At 36.0% G+C, this 21,291-nt stretch overlaps 1 protein-coding gene across 3 annotated transcripts in view; it reads left to right on the top strand.

Annotated features, from left to right (window-relative positions):
- The window catches only part of DIAPH2 (diaphanous related formin 2), an 893,504-nt gene that overhangs the window by 455,664 nt on the left and 416,549 nt on the right, over window positions 1–21,291 (top strand). For all 3 annotated transcript variants that reach the window (XM_049705081.1, XM_033412217.2, XM_049705082.1), the window contains exon 23: window positions 16,164–16,293. In XM_049705081.1, coding sequence (XP_049561038.1) covers window positions 16,164–16,293 — 130 coding nt within the window. The remainder of the gene's footprint in view (window positions 1–16,163; window positions 16,294–21,291) is intronic.

Here is a 21,291-nt window from a genome sequence, read left to right on the forward strand (position 1 = left end):
CCAATCAAAAAGTGTGTGTGTGTGTGTGTGTGTGTGTGTGTGTGTGTGTGTGTAGAGAGAGAATGAGAGTGGGAGAGAGAGATTGAGAGACAAAATAAGAGAGAGAATGAAGGAGTGAGAAAGTATCAGCAATGGTTTTCAGAATTGGATGATCAGAGAGAAATAAGATTGAGTTAAATACTTCTTACATGTAAATTGACAAACTTGTAAAGAGCTTTTAAAAATGCAAAGTATGAGTTGCATATTATGCTCCTTATCTTCTGCCAATAACAATTATTTAAAAAGCCAACAATATATATTTGTGTAGAGAACTATAGTGAGGGGTATAATTTGTTTCCAGTAGGGGACTCATGTATGGCTTTGTTTATGACTCATTAAATACAGACTCATTTCAAGGAAACAAAAACAACGAATACATCTGTATTTTATTTCATTTTTAAAATTTTATCTTCTTACATTGATATGAAAAACACAGTCAACTTAGTACTGTGCCGTAAAGATACTCATTGAAGTCATTGTGACTAAACAATAATGGATATAGTTAACTGTTCTATTGGATAGTATGGCTGGCAGAGATGAATAATTCTCTAGTTTATAAAAAAGCTTTTTTTTTGGTTCTTGATGAGTCTCCCATATATCAGGAGTGGCAATAAATAATTTCAGCACTGGAGCAGACCAAAAAAATGATGATTTATGGGACTAGCTGTAGGTCTTGCTAGGTTCACCACAAAGACTGTTTCCATAGAGGATTTAAATGAACCCAGCTGGCTTAGTATTCTGTGAATTGCTTTAGTCATTTTCTGAGTTTAATCTTATGACTGATTTTGTAATTCTCACAGTGGGGGAAAGTTGACAACATGAACAGCATTTAGTGAATATAATTAGGAAGCTTGAAGACAAATGCCTTTTTACTCTATAAAAGCTTTGTTCAAAGGGGATTTCGACCCTGTATGAGACTGTTGTTCAAAACAATGTGGCTACTGTGACTGAATGTGAGTGATTATCTTACAAACTGATTTTCCTGTCCAATGAAACCATACTAATGAAGGCATGGCAGAACTTTAAGAAGGAGGGCTGATGACCATGGAAGGGGGTTTATAAGCAGTTAATATTCAAATAAAACTCTGAATATCCAATTATCCCTAATAATTTTAGGGAATCTAAGAAGTATTTATATACATATAAATACATTTTAGCTAGTATTTGGGCAGCAAGTTGGCCACATTTATTGATTATTTTCTGTGGAGCCTTGTGCTAGATGCTTTGCAGGGATAAAGAGAAATAAAACATATGTCTCAGGCTTCCCTGGTGGCGCAGTGGTTGAGAGTCCGCCTGCCGATGCAGGGGACGCGGGTTCATGCCCCAGTCCGGGAGGGTCCCATGTGCTGCGGAGCGGCTTGGCCAGTGGGCCATGGCCGCTGGGCCTGTGCGTCCAGAGCCTGTGCTCCGCGGCGGGAGAGGTCACGGCAGTGAGAGGCCCACGTACCGCAGAAAACAAAAACAAAAACAAAAACATATGTCTTTAGTCCTTGAGGGCCTGATGAGCTAGTTGCCAAATACAGAACATTGTAATACTAAAACAAGAGGCAGGGAGGAAAATAGGGAAAAATGGGGTGGAGAGCAGGGGGGAGATGGCTTTTATATAATAGCACACATGAAAAATAATCTACGTTGTTATAAATACTGGTTAACTAACTACAAAATAACAAAGTACTCTGTTATTTATATGATAGCCCATACTATAAAGCTGCCCCCCTCTTCTTTAGAAAGGAAAAGCACAATACCAGCCTTACTTACAACATGTGCTTTACTTCTCTCCCACAAACCAAAGCTTAGATTTTGCTTTTCCTGACTTCTGTCATGGGGACGAGCACACAGACTTGCCATTCATTTTTTTTCATCTTTTTTTTTTTTTTTAAATCTGCATTCTCAGAATATCTCTTGCCTTTTATGGTACAGTAAGAGTATCTTTAAAACTGCTTTTCATAAGTTTCTACCTGCTTTCTATAATTAGGTCTTATTATTTTTAAAATTTTGGACAAAATTAATCAGTACCTGTTCAAAAACATTAATATAATGGTACCACTGTATGACTGTTATGTGTCTCTACCCTTCCTTATTCGCTAATTGGACAAAAAAAAATCAAGTAATATTTTTTTTGACAAGAGAATGTCCTGAGATTTTTCAGATAAATTAAATAAGAATGAAGAAAGTCACTGTTTAATGCTCTGTGCGAGGGATCACTCTTTGGAATCCAAGCAACTTAGTATGAGGAAATATAAGCTATTCAGAAGTTCACTATTTAGAAAAAGGAACTGAATCTTAAAATACAAGCAAATAACTAGATACTTTTTTAAAATTTTTATTGAAATATAGTTGATTTACAATGTTGTATTAGTTTCAGGTGTACAGAAGAGTGATTCAGTTATACATATATGTTTATATATTCTTTTTCATATTCTTTTCCCATATATATTATTACAGAATACTGAGTATAGTTCGCTGTGCTATATAGCACCAGCCCCAAACTTTTTGGCACCAGGGACCAGTTTCGTGGAAGACAGTTTTTCCACGGACTGGGGGCGGGGTGAGGGGGATGGTTCGGGGGGTAATGCAAGCGACAGGGAGCCCTGGGGAGCGGCAGATGAAGCTTTGCTTGCTGGCCAGCCCGCTGCTCATCTCCTGCTGTGCGGCCCGGTTCCTAACAGGCCAAAGACCCGTACCAGTTTGTGGCCCGGGAGTTGGGGACCCCTGCTATACAGTAGGTCCTTGTCGGTTGTCTATTTTATATATAGTAGTGTGTATATGTTAATTGCAAACTCCTTATTAGATACTTATATCAAAACAGAATATTTTACTTTGGAAACCTGTGCTGAAGGAAGTTGAAAAGCGTTGTAAGCTATTGAAAGATTTGGGGAGAGATGCTGATGTATGATTCCAAGGATTCTTCATCAGCCACAGCCTGGTTCATTCAAATCTTTTCATGTTTACAAGTTTCAGCTTTCATGAAATATACGAGAAATATAGAGAAAGGCCTGGGTACTTGTCAATTTCTGAAAGCATCTCCGTAGGTCTTTTGTTTGTTTGTTGTGTTAATTATTTCAGAAGTAAAATATGTTCACAATCAAGAGAGATTTGAACTTAACCTGTAATTTTTTAAAGTAACTTAACTAAAATATAATTGACATACAGTCAAATTGACTCATTTTTAAGTATACAGTCTGATTAAATTTGTTATTTGTATATACTGCAATCAAGGCACGAAACGGTTCTATCAACCTGTAGTTTCTTCATGCCCCTTTGCAGTCAATCCCCAATCCCAGCTCCAGGCAACTTCTTATTTGCTTTCGGTCACTATAGTTTTACCTTTTTCTAGAATTTCATATGAATGAGATCATCCAATAATGTAGTCTTTTGTGTTACTTTGTATTTGGTGTGGCTTTCACTCAGCATAATATTGTGGCATATATCAGTAGTTCATTTTTATTACTGAATAATATTCCACTGTATGCATATACCACATTTTTATTCATCAGTTGATGGACATTTGGGTTGTTTCTACTTTGTGTCTATTACAAATAATGCTACTCTTAATATTCATGTACAGGACATAAATTTCTTTTATCTTGGGTAAATACCTAGGACTGGGAGTGCTGTGTCTTATGGAAAGTAAGGTTTAATTTTAAAAGATACTGTTTTCCAAAATGCCTGTACCATTTTGTATTCACACCTACAATTAAACCATAAGGACATATCATTTCATACCTGTGAGATGGGCAAAATTTTAAAAATTCTGATAATATCAAGTATGACTAAGAATATGTGTCAAGGGGAACTACTGGTGAGAATGTAACTTGGTACCTCTATTTTGGAAAACAATTTGGTAAAATTTAGAAATGCTGAAGATACAATAACCAGAAATGCAACTCCTAGTATATTCTCTAGATAAGCGCTTACATAAGGACTCTGGAGACATGTACAAGAATAATCACTCTGTAGACATGTAAAGAAATAATCATTATCAATAGAGTAAAAAGACAACCCATAGAATGGGAGAAAGTATTTGTAAATCACATATCTGATAAAGGATTAATATCCAAAATACATAAAGAACTCCTACAACTGAACAACAACAACAACAAAACACAAGCAACCTAACTCAAAAATGAGCAAAAGATTTTAAGACATTTTTCTAAAGAAGATGGCCAATGAGCACATGAAAATATGTTCAACATCACTAATCATTAGGGAAATGTGAATGAAAACCACAATGAGATACCACTTCATATCCATTAGGATGGCTATTATCTAAAAAAACAGAAAACAAAAGTGTTAGAGAGGAAATGGAGAAATTGGCACCCTTGTGGATTGACTTGTGTGAATGTTAAATGGTCCAGCCCCTGTGGAAAATAGTATGGTAGTTACTCAAAAAATTAAACATGGAATTACTGTATGATGCAGCATTCCACTTCTGGATGTACACGTAAAAGAATTGAAAGCAGAGACTTGAACACATATTTGTATACCAGTATTCATGGCAGCATTATATTCACAATAGCCAAAGGTGTGAGCAACCTAAGTGTCCACTGACAGATGAATGGATGAGCAAAATGTGGTATATACATGCAAAGGGATATTATTCAGCCTTTAAAAAGAAGGAAATTCTGGTATATCCTACAGCATGGATGAACCTTGAAGACATTATGCTAAGTGTAATAAGCCAGACACATTAGGACAAATATTGATAATTCCACTTAATTGAGGTACCTAGAATAGACAAATTAATAGAGACAGAAAGTAGAGTAGTGGTTGCTAGGGGGTGGGGAGGGGAGAGGGGGATGGGGAATTACTGTTTAATGGGTACAGTTTCAGTATGGGAAAAAGTTCTGGAGATGGACAGTGGTGATGGTTGCACACAGTGTTGAATGTACTTAACACCACTTTGCTGTATACTTAAAAATGCTTAAAATGGTAAATTTTATTTTATGTGTATTTTACTATAATAAAAGAATGTTCACAGCACCATTATCTATAAGAATATCAGTAATAATGACTCCCCCACCCCCCGAAAAAAGGAAACTAGATAATGGAAATGGTCAACACGGGACTGTAACTAAAATTAATTATTTTCATGTGGTGGAATAATATACAGTCATGAAAACAAATGAATGGACATAGCTAATTATGTAACTCACCCCTAAGTAGCCGCTCCTCAGATTCTAATTATACTTTAGCAAAATTACATATCTTGGGCCTTATTAAAGGTTGTTCTTAAATAGCTAAAACCACTAGTGTTGCACCTCCAAATGTCATTTATTTACACTGTATATAGATAGCAAGATCAATTCTATACACCCAGTTGGTGGTGGTGATAATCTTTAAAGCTATGTACAGAAAAAAAAAAAAAAAAAAAAAACCTCTTCCACCCACTCTCAAACCTCATGCATATAAAACAGTTTTGTTAAGTAAAATCCTCATGACAATAATGGTCACAAGTTTTAGTTAAATGTTTCAACCATTTCTGAGAGAAACCACTGAAGACCTTAGGGATGTTCATGCTTGTAAACTATTTCTATACCGATTTAGAATAACTTGATTTTGTTGAAACCATTCTCGGAAGAACTTCTATTTGGTAAGCCTCCTATAGGCAGTTGATTAACTAAGAGCCGTTGAAAGTGCCAGACCAGATTTTCTTTTTAAAGTATAGACATAATTCATTAAGTCTTTCTGGCCTTTCCTCAAATAAGGACAAAATGGTTGTTGATTTGCCACTGGTGCTGGCTACTTCAGGCTAACGCATATGCAGGATATTCTCCCTGAATGCGTAAGTAGGGCTAGAAGGGGAAATGGTGAGAGGTGAAGCAGGAAGAACAGGAAAGCAAAATTTGCCTCTCCGGGAAACTCACATCGCCACTGTCCTGCTGGGCCTGGAGGTGCAATTGAGATGAATCCTTATGCCGTTTTCATGTTGTCATGGTTTCAAGTTTAAGCCCTCCTTTCACAGATTGCTGCCATAAATTATGCTAACAAGTGTAAAACTCTTATACTGCTTGATTTTTACACAGTTGATATCATCTGTTCCCTTTTTATAAGAAATACCACTTAATACCGAAATCAAGAGCATAAAAACGGGACAGTCAGGCCTACATAAAGAATTAAGACATCTTTCTACCCTAGATTACATTTGGCTGAATTAGCGTCAGCCCTGGTCATGTAGTACCCAGAAAAGCACTTTGGGTGAGAGTTAGAAATAAAGCCAGGAAAGCGTGTATGAAACCTGTCTGGTCTCCGCTGTAAAGCTAATGTCTTTATGGTAATTGCAATCCTTAAAAATACATTATCTTTCTCAATGTTATTGCAGCGTGTGGTGGTGTTGAAGAAAGCAATAATTTGTAAACAACCCTTGGCAGAGAGCACAGAACTTAATTTTGTTTAAATAAAGGAGACAAACATTAGAATTCACGTGCTGTACCAAGACTGGCATGCAGTAGTAGTTGTTTTGGTATATGCACTGGAGCATTCCTGATTGCTTAAATATTAACTGTTCCATGAATATACAAATATAATAGGGAAAATAGGAGCCATGATTAGGGAAAATTTTTGCTAAAAGAACTGAAGTTGAATGATCTGATCGTATTGATAATCTAGGTGGGTTTATTCCAATGATTCAACCAGATTCCTTCACTGCATTTCACTATCTCCTTTCCTTCTAAGGACAATTCGATGTAAATGTGGATCATGTGGCATTGCTATCCGTCAGAACCCTTTTCTTGACACAGAGGGATTAGGCAATTCTGGGTTTTCCTGAGTAAAGGACCTGTTGATAAGTTTGCTGAATTTCATGTGGCCATTTGTATAAACACCAGGGGAAAAAGGAGGGGATGTGTCTAGAAAGGCCTTCCTTCTGATACAGTCTAGAGACATGGACTTTTATCTCACATTGAAGTTTTTTTCAATTTTTATTGAAGTATAGTTGCTGTACAATATTATGTAAGTTACAGGTGTACAATATAGTGAGTCACAATTTAAAAAAAAAATTAATGGTCGTACTCCATTATAGTTATTATAAAATATTGGCTATATTCCCCGTGTTGTACAATATATCCTTGTAGCTTATTTGATACATAACAGTTTGTACCTCTTAATCCTCTACTCCTATCTTGCCCCTCCTCCCCCTTCCCTCTCCCCACTGATAACCACTAGTTTACTCTCTAAATCTGAGTCTACTTCTTTTTTGTTACATTCACTACTTTGTTGTATATTTTAGATTATATCACATTGAAGTTTTAATACTCTTAGACCTGCTTAAACACATCCTGAAAATTTTCCTTAAGTAACGTCCACTCTGCCTTACCACGGCATTTCTTACAATCTTTACATGAAAATCAGTTTCATCTCTGATATTCATTCTACAGCAATTCATGCAAGAAAACCTGGTGTTTATCCTGCACATTCTTGCTTCTTCTGGAAGAGAATATTCTCTGGCAGCTGGCTGAATATTTGCTTGTTTAGTCATTCTGAGAATTCTCTGGGCCACTCTGCAAGTTGGATGTAAGATTTCTTTAGCTGGGGGCATACGGTCCACAACTTTGTTCCTACATAGTTTGTGGTAACGCAGGAACACATTCTCATTCTTGGCCTTCCACCGCAAATGCTGTTGCCGACATTGGAGATGCAGTATCAGAATGTGCCTGCGTCATGGACAGGGATGATGCTTCCCCCCTTTTGCCCTCTTTCTCTTTACATTCACCCGCTGTTGTCTGATCTCTGTAGGTTCATGCGAAGAAACTCTGTTTCACATATGGGTCACGGTGTTTGTCTACTTAGAGCCAGTACACATTAGCCCGGAAATTAGGACTGGTGAAATACATTTGCAAGGCAAGACTTTTTAGGGAAAGCATTGAAACCTGATGTCTGCAACTGACATTTGTTATTCTGATTCAAAAATTCTTGAGTAAATATTTAAACACTAATTCAGATTTGCCAGTAAGAAGTGAGTTTGCAGCTTGAGTTAGAGTTGGAAGGGGTAAACGATCTCCTGGGTTACCTAGTCCATCCCTCTGAAAATACAGAGTAGACAAGACACACTGCAACATCATGTGAGTGTACTTTCAATACAGTTTTGGGTGAAGGATGAGGGACAGTTTAAAAGACTTATGAACAATGTATTTAGAATCTTCACAGCATGGGACATACTGTTTGAGTCATCTACTCTTACATAAGTAGATGGTAAATTATGATACAAATCAGTCTCATTTTTAATGTAAATTAAGAACATTCAGAGTGATTCTGTCCTTCAGATGCCACAGATTGCTAGCCTGTTCCTCTCTAGTTTTGAATTGACACTAAGCTTTGAAATCATATCGGCACTTCAACTTTTTATATGTGAAAGTAATTATGAGAGGGCCCAAGCAAGCTGTGGACAATTGCCAAGCATTTTCTTGCCTGGAAATTTCCTTCAAAGAAGTCTAGTGGTTCTCAAACTTTAGCATGCCTCAGAATCACCTGCAGGTGCTATCAGAATTTTTTGGCCAGTATATTAAATCACATATTGATGGACTCTGCCCTCAGAGTTTCTAATTCGGTCAATTTGGTGTGTGGCCCCCAAATTTGCATTTCTGTCAAGTTCACAGGTGATGCTGATACTGCTGGTTCAGGGACCACGGTTTGAGAACCAGTGAAATAGTCGGTGTCCGTCCATTTTCCTTTCTCATGATTTTTAATTCTTATTTCTTCCATTGCCTGATCCCCACAGGCCTAATTATGCTGAACGTATTCGGTACCAATAATTATAATAACCTTCCTTACTAGCCTCACCATTTTCCAGCTGCCAGCTCTGCTGCCCCCTTTATTACCTAGTTATTTGTTATCCATAATCAATATTTTCAATAAATTACCTTACATGTTACCTCCTCTTTCTGGCTGTGCATTGTTTTTAAGTCTGCACCCCTGGCACTGTATTGAAACTGTGCTTGAAGGTCACCAAAGATTTCTCTAGTCATCAAGTCAGTCCTCATTATCTTTGGCCTCTCTGTAGCATTTATTCATTCAACAAACATTTACTGAACAAAATTGATGTATTCCTCTTTCTTAAGGAGTTCACAATTTGGTAGATGAGACTCCTTGCATAAACAAAATTATATATTGTGGAATAAACCCTGTAACTAGAGTATATATAAGGCACTATGGGAAAATAAAAACAGAATTTATTAATTCTGTTCAGGAAAGTTAAGAGAGGATCATTAGCCCCGCTCTCCCTGAATGACCTGGCCCCCAACTCCCATCACCTTCATCATCCATGACACTTAATTCAGTCCACTATGCATTAGACACCCAGTGTACATAAGTTAACCATGTTGTGTTCTGGCACGAGGTCTTATTATCTGTTTACCTAGGTCAAGTTACTTAAGCACTCTAAACCTGGTCTCTTACCTATAAAATGGGCTTGTTAATAACTAAGTAACTGAATTCTTTTGAGGATTTTTTTAAAAAGGTGACCCATATAAAACACTTATCAAAGTGTCTGGCCCGTAAGCACATGACAGATGGGTTAAAAATATTTGTTCTCCTCCGCCTTAAAGGAGGTACAGGCTACTACCACCTGATGAAGGAAGAAGGCATTTAAGGTCAGGAAGAGCATAAGAAAATGGGTGGAAACCTTCATCCATCCGTGCATTCAGTAAATATGTATTAATTGCCTGTTATGTGCCAGCCGTTGTTCTAGTTGCTGAGTGTATGAAAGTGAGCAAAGCAGACAAAAGAAAAAAATACCCTGTACTTGTGTAGCTGATATTGTAGCAGAGAGAGACAGACAATAAATAAATAAATAGGGTACATAGTATATTTGTGATAATCGCTATGGAGAAAAATAAAAGAGGGAAAGAGGTAAGAGGTGTTTTGAGAGTGGACTGCAATTTTAGATAGAGTAGCTAGGAAAGACCATAATGAGAAAGTGACTTTTGAGTATAGATCTTGAAAGATGGGAAGGAACTAGGCATGCAAGTGAGTAAAAGCGAAACCTTCCAGGCAGAGAGAAAGCACATGCACAGACACTGAGTAAGACACATGCCTAGTGAATTCAAGGAGCAGCTGAATGAAGGCCAGCATGGTTGAAGGGGGCTGCTGAGGGATAATAGCTAGAAATAAGATCTCAGTGGTAATGGGGGACCAGACCACAGAGGGACTTTTAGGTTATGGTAATGACTTACTCTGTGTGAAGATGGGAAGCTAAAGTAGCCTCTCATCACTTCTAATCTGGATGATGATCATGGTCATGATAATACATTATCTTATTCAATTCTACAAGTGTTATCTAATGCCCATTTTACGGATGAGAAAGCTGAGACATAGATTGTTTAGGTCACTTGCCCAAGGTCACACAACTAGTGAATGGTAGAGTCAAGGTTCAAACCCAGTTCTGTCTGAATCCAAAGGCTGTGCTCAATAACTGTTCTGATTAGAAATGTGAACTTTATTATATGAGTTGTAGAGAACCATTGGAATTTTTGAAGGAAGAGAGTGACGTGATCATACGGATGTTTAAGAAGCATTATTAGGTGAAATCATATAGGATAAAATGAAGCAGAGAGGATGGAATGGCCATGACCACCTTCTCATAGATTAGCTCCACATAGCTACCTACCACTTATGTTGAAAAAATGAACTGCCACCTCCTTCCCAAAGCCAGCTTACTCTAGAGTTATTGCTTCCTTATCATTGACACAATACAACCATTCTTTTAATCACCAGAACTAAAAACTTTTGGAGTCTTTGATTTTTCCCTTTCCCTCATCCCAAGTATTTCTTTTCAGTGACTTAATCCTGTTTGTCTTCACAATGTGTCTTGAATTTGTCTGTTCTCTGCCTTTGTTTACATGTACCATAGTTATCATTTTAACTATATCAGTCCTTGACATTTACCACCAAATTACTCTCCTACGTCATCTCCTTTCTGTATAATTTTGTGTTGTCTCCTAAATTCTGGGTTCCCTGAGGCTTTGAAAGTACCATGCATTGTTTATCTCTGATCCCTAGTGTCCAGCCCACAGTGGATCATCGAATGTACTTCTACATTCATAATCGCTTTGCTCCTGTCTCCCCTTATAAACGTATAGTGCTTCATTTCCCAAGGGGCACGTTGTAACTTTATTCTGGCATTCACTCTCACATAACTCTCAACAAATATGGTGTCCTGGAAGAGTCTGGGCTTTGGGGTCAGTCTCTCTGTATATATATATATATGTATATATATATATATATATATATATATATATACACACATATATATATAATGTATATGTATATGTATGTACACACACATACTTAACAAGAGTAGAGTTGAATTTAGAAGTATTGCTCTATAGCCCACGCAAGTGGAGAGAAGTCTTCATTCAGAAAACATTGATTGCCTCCCTGGTATGTCCTAGCATGCTCCTAGGTACCGTGGATAATAAAAATTAGTAAAACAGGGTCTCTTCCCTTGAAAGAGCTCATACTGACTGGAAGAAACTACTGTGTTGAAATGTTTATAGTGAAGGAATATGGCAAAGGAAGGCATCAATTACTCCTTAGAGGAGTCTTCAGAAAGGAGGGGGTAGTTGAGTAGTCTTGAAATTTGAGTAGGTATTCACTTGGCAGATAGAAAAAAAAAAAAAAAGAGGAGGGTCTAGAGAGAGAGCAAGATGTACAAAAGCACAGTGGTATGACATTGCATGGTATGTTCAAGCAGTTGTAATCAGACTGAAGTGAAGGGTAGACCCCAGGAAGCAGCAGGGGACACATTAGAAAGGTAGGCAAGGGCCAGCTCTAAAAGGGCCTTAAATGTAAAACCAAGAAGTTTGTGTGCTTTTCTAGTAGCTGAAGGGAGACTTTGCAGTGGAAACTTTGAATGGGTTCTAATCATCCTAACAAAATTAAGCATTTGAAAACTAACTCCTGTGTGGCGAGGTTAAATGAACTGAAATTGTTTGGTTTAAGAGAACAGGACACCTGAGAAGGGAGCTTTCATTCTCTGAGAGGTGGTTATACAGAGGATAGCAACCAGTTATTTTCAGTTTCCACTGACGACAGAGCAAGAAGAAATAGGCTTAAGATCTCAGTAGAAGGGAAAATTACCTATAGAAGGGGTCCTTCGAAGAAAGATTGTGTGTGACTGACGTAGGTGATTAAAATGTTGTTTGCTCAGGCTCTCTGGCTGTGTGCTGGCTTCTGTGTGTTCAAACCTCCTGATTTCAAAAACAGGGTAGAGACTGCAGGTTTTCAGGCTTGAATGAGAGTATTCAAAATAAAAAAAATCTTTTACAAGGCAATTAGTTATTCAGATATTTTGCTATCTGCCTAACTGAAGTTTTGGAAATGTATTTGAACACATCACATATAAATATTATCTTTCATAATATAGCACTCCTGTTTATTAGAAAAAAAGAAATGATCAGAATTTGCTAGAGAAATAGGTGTTAATTTGTTAAAGGTATTTTGTATTCATGTACCATTTCAGAAAGTTATTAAAGATTAGGTAGATACAGTTAGTATAAATTCAGTTATTAATCTTTATGTGTAACGTTTATTGTTCAGAGGATTCTAATTAAAATTGCTATATGGTTTATTAACTGATGGCACTTTATCAGTGAATATAGTGAACTACTCTTTTTTTGTTATCATTCGTTAATAACTCACCTTATTAAGATATTATAAAATGTTAGTTTTTCAAATAATTCCAATTTCTGGAACTACTGTTTGTGTTTTTATTGTTTGAAAATATATACAAGACAGAGGATTATAGGGTGACCATTTTGTTCATCCTTTTGCATGTTATAAAGAGAAGTCCTATATCTATCTCATACCCCTGCCTAGCTGGTGAGAGGGAAAGCACAGTCTTCGATGCAAAATGGCACTTGGCTCCTGGCTGGAGTGAACCTTGAAATACTTACGGAATAGCTACCAGTGAGACTCTGGCAAACTGGACAAGTATTATTGGAATATTTGATGTTAATGTAAAAATAACATAATTTTGAGTTAACCCGATATCGAAGGGAAGAAAATTTTATTTCTTAATAAACTAACCCAAACACTTTGGAAGTGATTCTGAACATACTCAGGTTAGATTACCTTTGTACTAACCCGAGAGATGTCTATATCCAGCTAGTACACTTGGAAGGGCAAATTATTGCATAAATGCCATTAGCCATTAGAAGTGATGAAGGTGAATGTTCTTAATTGCCTTCTGTACTTGACATCGAACCACACAATAGGTCCTGAGAGAGATGATGGCTAATGTGTGGATCATGTAGATGTGGTAAGAGAGACTGAAGACATGATAATACAAAGTAAATATACTTTAATAAGTAAAAATGCTTTGCCTTTATATTTTAATATTATATATTCATTTGTTTTTGACCACACCGCATGGCTTGCAGAACCTTAGTTCCCCGACCAGGGATCAAACCCGGGCCCACAGCAGTGAAAGTGCCGAGTCCTAACCACTGGACTGCCAGAGAATTCCCTTTATATATACACTAAATATATATATAATATAAATATATTCATTTTTAAATGATTGGTCTAAGTATCATGCACATAAAGAAAAATTTGAAAGACCACATATTCCCTGCCAGTTTGAAACCTTAAGATGAACTCCTGGTGTTAAGGTTATGTAAAAAATAAATATTGCAATACAAATTTAGCAGTTTGTCTACCATACCAAGGTATTTCTCAGCTTGACAGGATAGGCACTTGGCCATCTTTGTCCCTGCTTTGAAGGGAATGTTACAATTCTAAAAAAATACATGCATACTCTGTCTACCCCTCTTTCTGATTTCGACAAAGATATTTAATAGTTAATGATATAAATGTTATGTATTGTTTATCTTTTAAAAATGTAACCATTGACTCTACTGAATTTTTTAACAGGAATTAAATTTATGGCCCTCCTTCTGGATAAATATTTATCAAATACAGTTTCTGAAAATTAAGCACTTATAAGCATGCATGTCAAAAAGGAAATTTTTAAATCACCCAGAAGATTGCCATATGAGCACAGTGCTATTTTTCTATTTTTGTGTTTTCCTTTCTTGTATTCGCCATGTGCATTTTAAAAAAAAATTATGATATACTTGTACAATTTAGTGTCCTAAAAAATTGGGTGGGTTTTTGTAGTTGGGGTGTGTGTGTGTATGCATATGTGTAAATAATTTGTTTCCATAGAATTCACAAAATATAGATCAATTGCCTTTCCTTTAGGAAGATATGCCTTCAGTTTCCCTAAGCTCCTAATGTTTTTAGGATTTAGGAATTCAATTAATTTGTAAGAAAAAAAGAAAATGTTTATTTCCTTATTACTTGGAATATTCAGCATATTCTGAAGGGGATGCACTTTGTGAACATATAACACTGCAATCTCCGGTAAAGGCCTCTCTTTAGGAAAGTGAACCTCCCATTGATTCTTCTACAGCTGCAAGCCTTACTTAAGACAAGTTGCCCTTGAGGTTTTTGTTGGTTTTTGTTCTTATAGCTCGTTCTTGAATTGTGTCATTTCAACCTTGTAGTACTTAAAAGTGTTTGGTGGATCAGCATAATAATGCAAAATTTTAAATATTTTACCTACATGGGATAAATAGTAATCCCAGAAATTCTAAAATAAATCATTGTGGCCACTTCAGTTATCAGCATCATGCTTCCTGTGGCTGTTTGTTCTGAGCCTGAAGACTAACATTTCTCTTAAGTTGCTCATATCATTGGAACGTAACAGTTGTTAGAAGGCTGTAGCACAAAAAGTATGGGACTGATTGATTAAATACGATTTTTTTCCTTAGATACTAAAACAATAAGGATTAAATTACTCTGTAATTACCTAAATATCCTCCACAGCCTTTTCATAAACCTATTTGCAAAGAATATTCATTTATTCTAAACAGTAATCCTTAAAGCTGAAAACCCCAAATCAGTATGAACATCAGTGGACAAACCCGTCATCTAAGGATTATAGAATTAAATCATCCAATAGAATGAGAAAAGTTGATACTTTATACCATATTTATCCTTTGTTTTGAAGTAAATCCTTGATTTTATTTGCAGCTTAGTCTAGTATGAGAGTTATATTAAAGAAAACACTTAGATTCTCATCATAGATTTTTTTGGTCCTATACTTTAAAGACTTTTATCATTCTAACCACAGCATCCCTTTTCTAGAGTCTCTGAAAAGAAGATACAATGTGTAGGCAGGCAAATAAAATTTGACATATTATCACAATTGTGTGGTCAGATTCTGTTTATAAATCAGCATAAAAAGCCTTCAGTTATTCTTTTTTGATGGCCCATGCAAGTAAACGAGGGTAAAATGTGCTTGCTCTTTTACATTCATTTGCATCAGCAATAGCCAGAAATAAATATTACCTCACAGACGAATCAAGCTTTCAAGAATATATTTCTGTGATAAAGCAAAGAACAGAATGCTGATAACATAAACACACATTCACTTGGACTATTATTATCAATACTTAAGTGAATGTTCTTTTCTCATGAAAAGAATAGTTCATTTTGCCATAATAATCTAGACATTTTAAGAAATACGGATTCATGTTTAATTTTTTACTTTTTTCGGTCATCTTTCTCTCTTTTAAAATGTGGAGTTCATTTTAAAATCCAGAGCATTGTCACTAGACCCCAGTAGGAACTACCCCAGACATTTAAAAAAAAATTTTAATTAGTTACAATGAATTGAGTTCATTTATTCATTTATTTCTCTTGTTTAAGAAAAAGTCTCTTGGGCTTCCCTGGTGGCGCAGTGGTTAGGAATCCACCTGCCAATGCAGGGGACATGGGTTCAATCCCTGGTCCGGGAGGATCCCACATGCCCATGGAGCAACTGGGCCCGTGCGCCGCAACTACTGAGCCTGCACTCTGGAGCCCGTGGGCCACAGCTGCTGAGGCCTGTGCGCCCAGAGCCCGTGCTCTCCAATGGGAGAGGCCACCACAATGAGGGGCCCGCACACTGCAGGGAAGAGTGGCCCCGCTCGCCAGAACTAGAGAAAGCCCGCGTGCAGCAACGAAGAGACCCAACTCAGCCAAAAATAAATAAATAAGTAATAATAATTTTAAAAAAAGAAAAAGTCTCTCTCTATATATTATTAAAACATACTAAAAATATTGTCATTATTCCATTCCAGATCCGAGATACTAAATCAGCAGATCAAAAGACAACCCTCTTGCATTTTATTGCTGAAATTTGTGAGGAAAAATACCGGGATATCCTGAAATTTCCTGAAGAACTGGAACATGTGGAAAGTGCAAGCAAAGGTAATTGATTTGTAACTGCTTGGAGACTACATCTTGTCTAAGTAAATATTTTAAACAGTAGGGTTAAATAATCTATAAGCATTAATCGTAATTTTTATTTGGTTACTGATATAAGAAAAGCAGGAAGATAGTTTCCGTTAGCTTGTATATGACAGCATAGTGTGTTTTAATGACCTGCTTCTGACCAACTTTATTTTTTAGCGCTCTAGGTTATTGAAGCTTTCATATCTCTAATCAAATAGTATATTTTTTTTCAATTCATAAATACTTAAGTGTATATTATTTGCAAAGGAACCATACTCTGGGGCTGTTGGTGATATCACAATGATCGTGAGATAGTTCTTGCTTGAATTTGTTCAAAATCTAGAAGGGAAGAAAAGACATATACACAAATACTTTATAAAACAAAGATGAATATGAGAAGTGCTACAGGAAAAGATAATGGACTGTGGTTTAGATGAGAGAGAAAGAAACTTTGAATGGATAGATAAGAGGAGGCCAACAGGGTGAAGCATGAGAATAGGATTTTTACTGACATGGAAAAGGGGTATGCTGTCCAGAGAGCAGACAATAGACAATATGAGAAGGCACAGTGGCGGAATGTGTTAGGATGGTGAAAGAGTCATTGACTATCAGGCTGAAGCAGTAAGGTAGCCATTTCAGAGACTTCAGTGTCATGGTAAGCAGTCTGATCTTGATGAGATAGGTGGCAGGGCATCATTTAAGGACTAGAATGGGCAGAACCTGGCACCAGTGAAGAACAGGAGAGGAGGAACAAAAATGTCTCCAAGACTTTAATTCGAACGGATTAGCTTTGTTGGTTAGTAAGTATTGTCTACTTTTAGAAGAAGTTGAAAGTGAAAGAAAGGAGGAAGGGTCAAGGAAACATTTTTTGAAAGTGAGGTGATGTATGTGGAGAAGTACATTTTTCCTCTTGGATAAGAAGAGTAGGCCGTAAATCTTATATTTGAAACTGCACTATAGTAATTCTGCTTCTCTATAACTCCGAGGACTTTCAGTAAGGACTCAAAAGCATATACGTTTCCCGAGTTTATTACAAACCATATAAACCTGTTAGTGTCCGTTGAAGGAGAAAAAAAGTGTGTCTATAAAACCCAGAAAGTCGTTTGTGTAATATTGTTCAGTGATCATCTCTGCCAGTCTGGTATTGTTGATCACATCTTCAACATATTTCTTGAATTTAATGAAGTTAATGAAATTTCTTTAATTCCTTTAATTTAATGAATATTACAGTTGTTGCTGTTGTCTTGTTGGAAGAGAACAGTCATAAGGGTACCTATAGTTTCTCTAGTCTCAGCCAATTATGTATTATACTCAGTTCTATTTGTTTGTTTCCTACATCTGGGCTTTTGGCAAATCCTTTCATATTTTTCTTTTACGATATCACCAACTTCTTTCTTCCTATCCATTTCAAGAGCAAAACCTCTCTGTTGTATTTTGCTTATTTCTGCTTTCGTGTAGTCTTCCTGCCATTGTATTCGAAAGACTTGCCAGAAATCCTCTTCCTATCTTTGTGTTTGGGCTGCGGCAATCCCCATTCTCAAGTTATTTTGACTAGTTCTTTTTATTTCCCTATGAAATTTAGACTCAGAGTTTGTAACTCAACAAGTTCTTAAGTACATTCTGCCTGCTTGCATCCCCCTTTCATTTCCTTCTAGTTCTCATGTGTTCAGAAGTATTTTCTCTTGAGCCGTTTTTATTCCTTTCTAATAATTCTGTCTCTGTGTACGATTTCATCCTGCATCATATGCCTGGAAATCTTACCTGCCCTGTCCTCTAAGACAATTGACTATTATTTGTCAAATCACTGTTCAGAATCCATTTCCTTATTTTTTTTTTAATGTTTTGCTACTAAAGCCTTAGAACAAAATACTTGTGAATTTAGTTTGCAAGAAAAAACAGAATGTGGTGTGAAAGGTCAAGCCACTTAACTTCTTATTTATAGTTAAATACTTTTCCTTGGTGTCTAAGTCTAACTAGTCTTTTTTGCTTAATACAGATTTCAGTCCTGTTTGAATCACATTCTGTCACCTCCAGTACTGTGTATATAGCAAGCATATCTATATCCACAACCAACCAGCAAAAATAAAAATAAATCAACACTATATATTAATTCATTTTCCATGATTTTGGACAATCTCCTTGTGAAATGATTGCCTACAAAAAGAAAAAAGTACCTGTCTTTTTAAACTGGAGTGATATAGATAAGATGAGACTAATTCAGTTATATAACTCATATTTCAAGAATAATTGTATGATTACTAATATCTTCTTTTGTTTTTTTTCTTATACCTTTGAAAATTCTCTCTTTATTTTTTATTTTTATTTTTGAAGTATAGTTGATTAACAATATTGTGTTAGTTTCAGGTGTACAGCAAAGTGATTCAGTTATATATACCTATATCTTTTTTCAGATTCTTTTCCATTATAGGTTATTGCAAGCTATTGAATATAATTCCCTGTGCTATATAGTAAATCCCTGTTGCCTATCTATTGTATATTATAATAGTGTGTATCTATTAATCCCATACACCTAATGTATCCCTCCCCCCTTCTGTGTTTTTTGATTATTAAAACCCAAGTACCTATTTTGATAGAATAAGGATCTTTTCTGTCTGCTATAGCAAATAAATGTATTTCAGCTCAGTACTAAAGTTATAGACCTCAAATTAACTGACAAAGAAAAAAAAATTACCTTGAAGTGAAAAGAAAACTGAAAGTAAGAAATACGTGGGATTCATGAGAAAACGTATTTTATAAATTGCCTTCGTTCCTTGTTAAGCTAACCTTCTAAAATTGTGTGCATCTTGGACGATGCAAAGCTATGGTATAAACTTAGCATATTTTCCTAGAGCTCAGTAACTCAAAGATATTGGGAGAAAACACATCATTTTACATTAACACAGATATATATTATGGAGTGGAATGCAAAATTCACATGAATTTTTAAAATAAAACAGATGACTTCAAAGAAATTTCACACTTGCCGCAGATCCCTTGGGGAGCATGTTCAATCTTCTCTTCCATTAGGGGCTCTTGGGTGGGAAACGTTTATGAAACATTGCCTAAAGAATTGGAGAGTGGTTTGGTTTTGCTTTGGTTTCACTTATTTATTTATCTATTTAGTTATTATTGCAGAGAGTGTGGGAGGCAAGCCGCCCTTATGAAGTTCAGAATCAAACAGTACAATGGAATTTTATTACCAGTGGAATTCATAAAATAATATTTCTCTCGTCATTTTCTTCCAAGTTAAATTATAAATCTGCAGGTCCTCTCATTCCTGTTTGACATACCAATGAGTCTTTAGAGAGAAAAAAAGTGGTTGCTATAGAGAATCTAATGCCTTTAAAATATTGAAAATTTATTTGATAAACCACCATTACCTTTTCCCTAATGAATAATTTTAAAGATTATATATGTATTTATAATTAGATATAATAGATATATAGATCTGTATTGTATAAAGCATTGCTGGTTTACTAGACCTAGTTTGTAAATCCTTCATTGTTTTTCCCCACCCTGTGGCTATCACTTTAACTTTCGGCTTTGAGGATTTTTACAGTTTGATGTAAAACCTCTAGTGTTTTATAGGTCAGCTCCAGGGATTAAACCAAAAGGGTTAGTAAAGTTTAATTAAAACTATTCCATTCAGCAGGAGAAAATTATATTAATGTATTTGAAGGGACTATTAATCCTAAGGTTTTGCATACCTCCAAAATGGGTTTCACTTCAGTTAAATTACTGCCATCCTAGAAAATAAAAGTTGGTTAAGTTTTCTATAAGCCGTGTTAATTTCTTATGATTTAAATCAACTATTATAAATTTTAATGACCAACCATACCTTTTGATAATCTGCCATCTTTCCATGCTATATTAGTAACTCTGATTAGCTATTTACCCACTCTGACTTCTTCACAGGATTAATCATGATGAAAGTTTAGATTAGAGGAAATATTGTAGGGAAAAATCTATGAGATAAAGGAAAAGTAAAATCATAGCAGAGTTAAAAAAAAGTTGGGGGAATGCAAAAAAACAAAACAACATTTTCTGAAACTCCAGAGCTGGCAGAAGCTTTAGAGATCATCTTGTCCCTGCTAAAAGAGACCCAAGATGGCATTTAGTCCAAATTCATCATTTTACAGTTGAAAAACTGAGGCCCAGAATGACGAAGGAATTGCCCACGATCACACAGTCAATGAAGGTTTGCAGACCTTTGTCTGTTGTTTTATTACATACATTTCAGCTCCACTTTTCCTTCCTTTGTGGTCTAAAATATACAACAGAGATTCATGCTCACATATTGGAAAACATAGAAAATCAACTCTGACCAAATAAAAGATTTACTGGAGTATGAATGCCACTTCCTCTATATAGTACTCCAGTCTCTCTATCCCCATTTTGACAGAAATACCCTTTCCTTTCTCTGAGTCACAGCAGTACTTTAGCTTTATTAGTAATACAGCACCTGCCACATTTGCATTTTTTATTTCATTGTATGCTTCTCTCTGTACCTCGTAAGTTGAGTACCTCAGTGGCAAGGAATATGCCCCATTTGTCCCAACAGACTCAGTGCTAGCTCAGCATCTCAGAGAGAAGTAAATGCTCAATAAATGTTTACTACATTGAATCATTGTATATCCTTTTAGTACAGCAGGCGTATTTCAAAATAAGGCATTATGGGAAGTTGACAAGTTGAGAATAGCAACCTGAAAATTACTGTTTACTGTAAATACAAGAGGAGAAACAAGATAAGTTAGAACAAAGAAGACACCATGACTTAACAATATTTCCTGGTCCATATTTTACTTCTTTCATGGAGAAAGTTAAAATTGGAAACAATCGAGCTCTTAATGGAGAATATCTAAACTTATGGAGACTGCCAAACCATAAAGGTTTATGGTGAACAGTAAGGATTAAAAGTCTCATAGGAACTAATGGCAGCCAACTGTCTTAACGTAATATCTAACTGCTGAAACA

The sequence above is a fragment of the Orcinus orca genome, chromosome X (assembly GCF_937001465.1).
Source record: "Orcinus orca chromosome X, mOrcOrc1.1, whole genome shotgun sequence".
NCBI lineage: Eukaryota > Metazoa > Chordata > Mammalia > Artiodactyla > Delphinidae > Orcinus > Orcinus orca.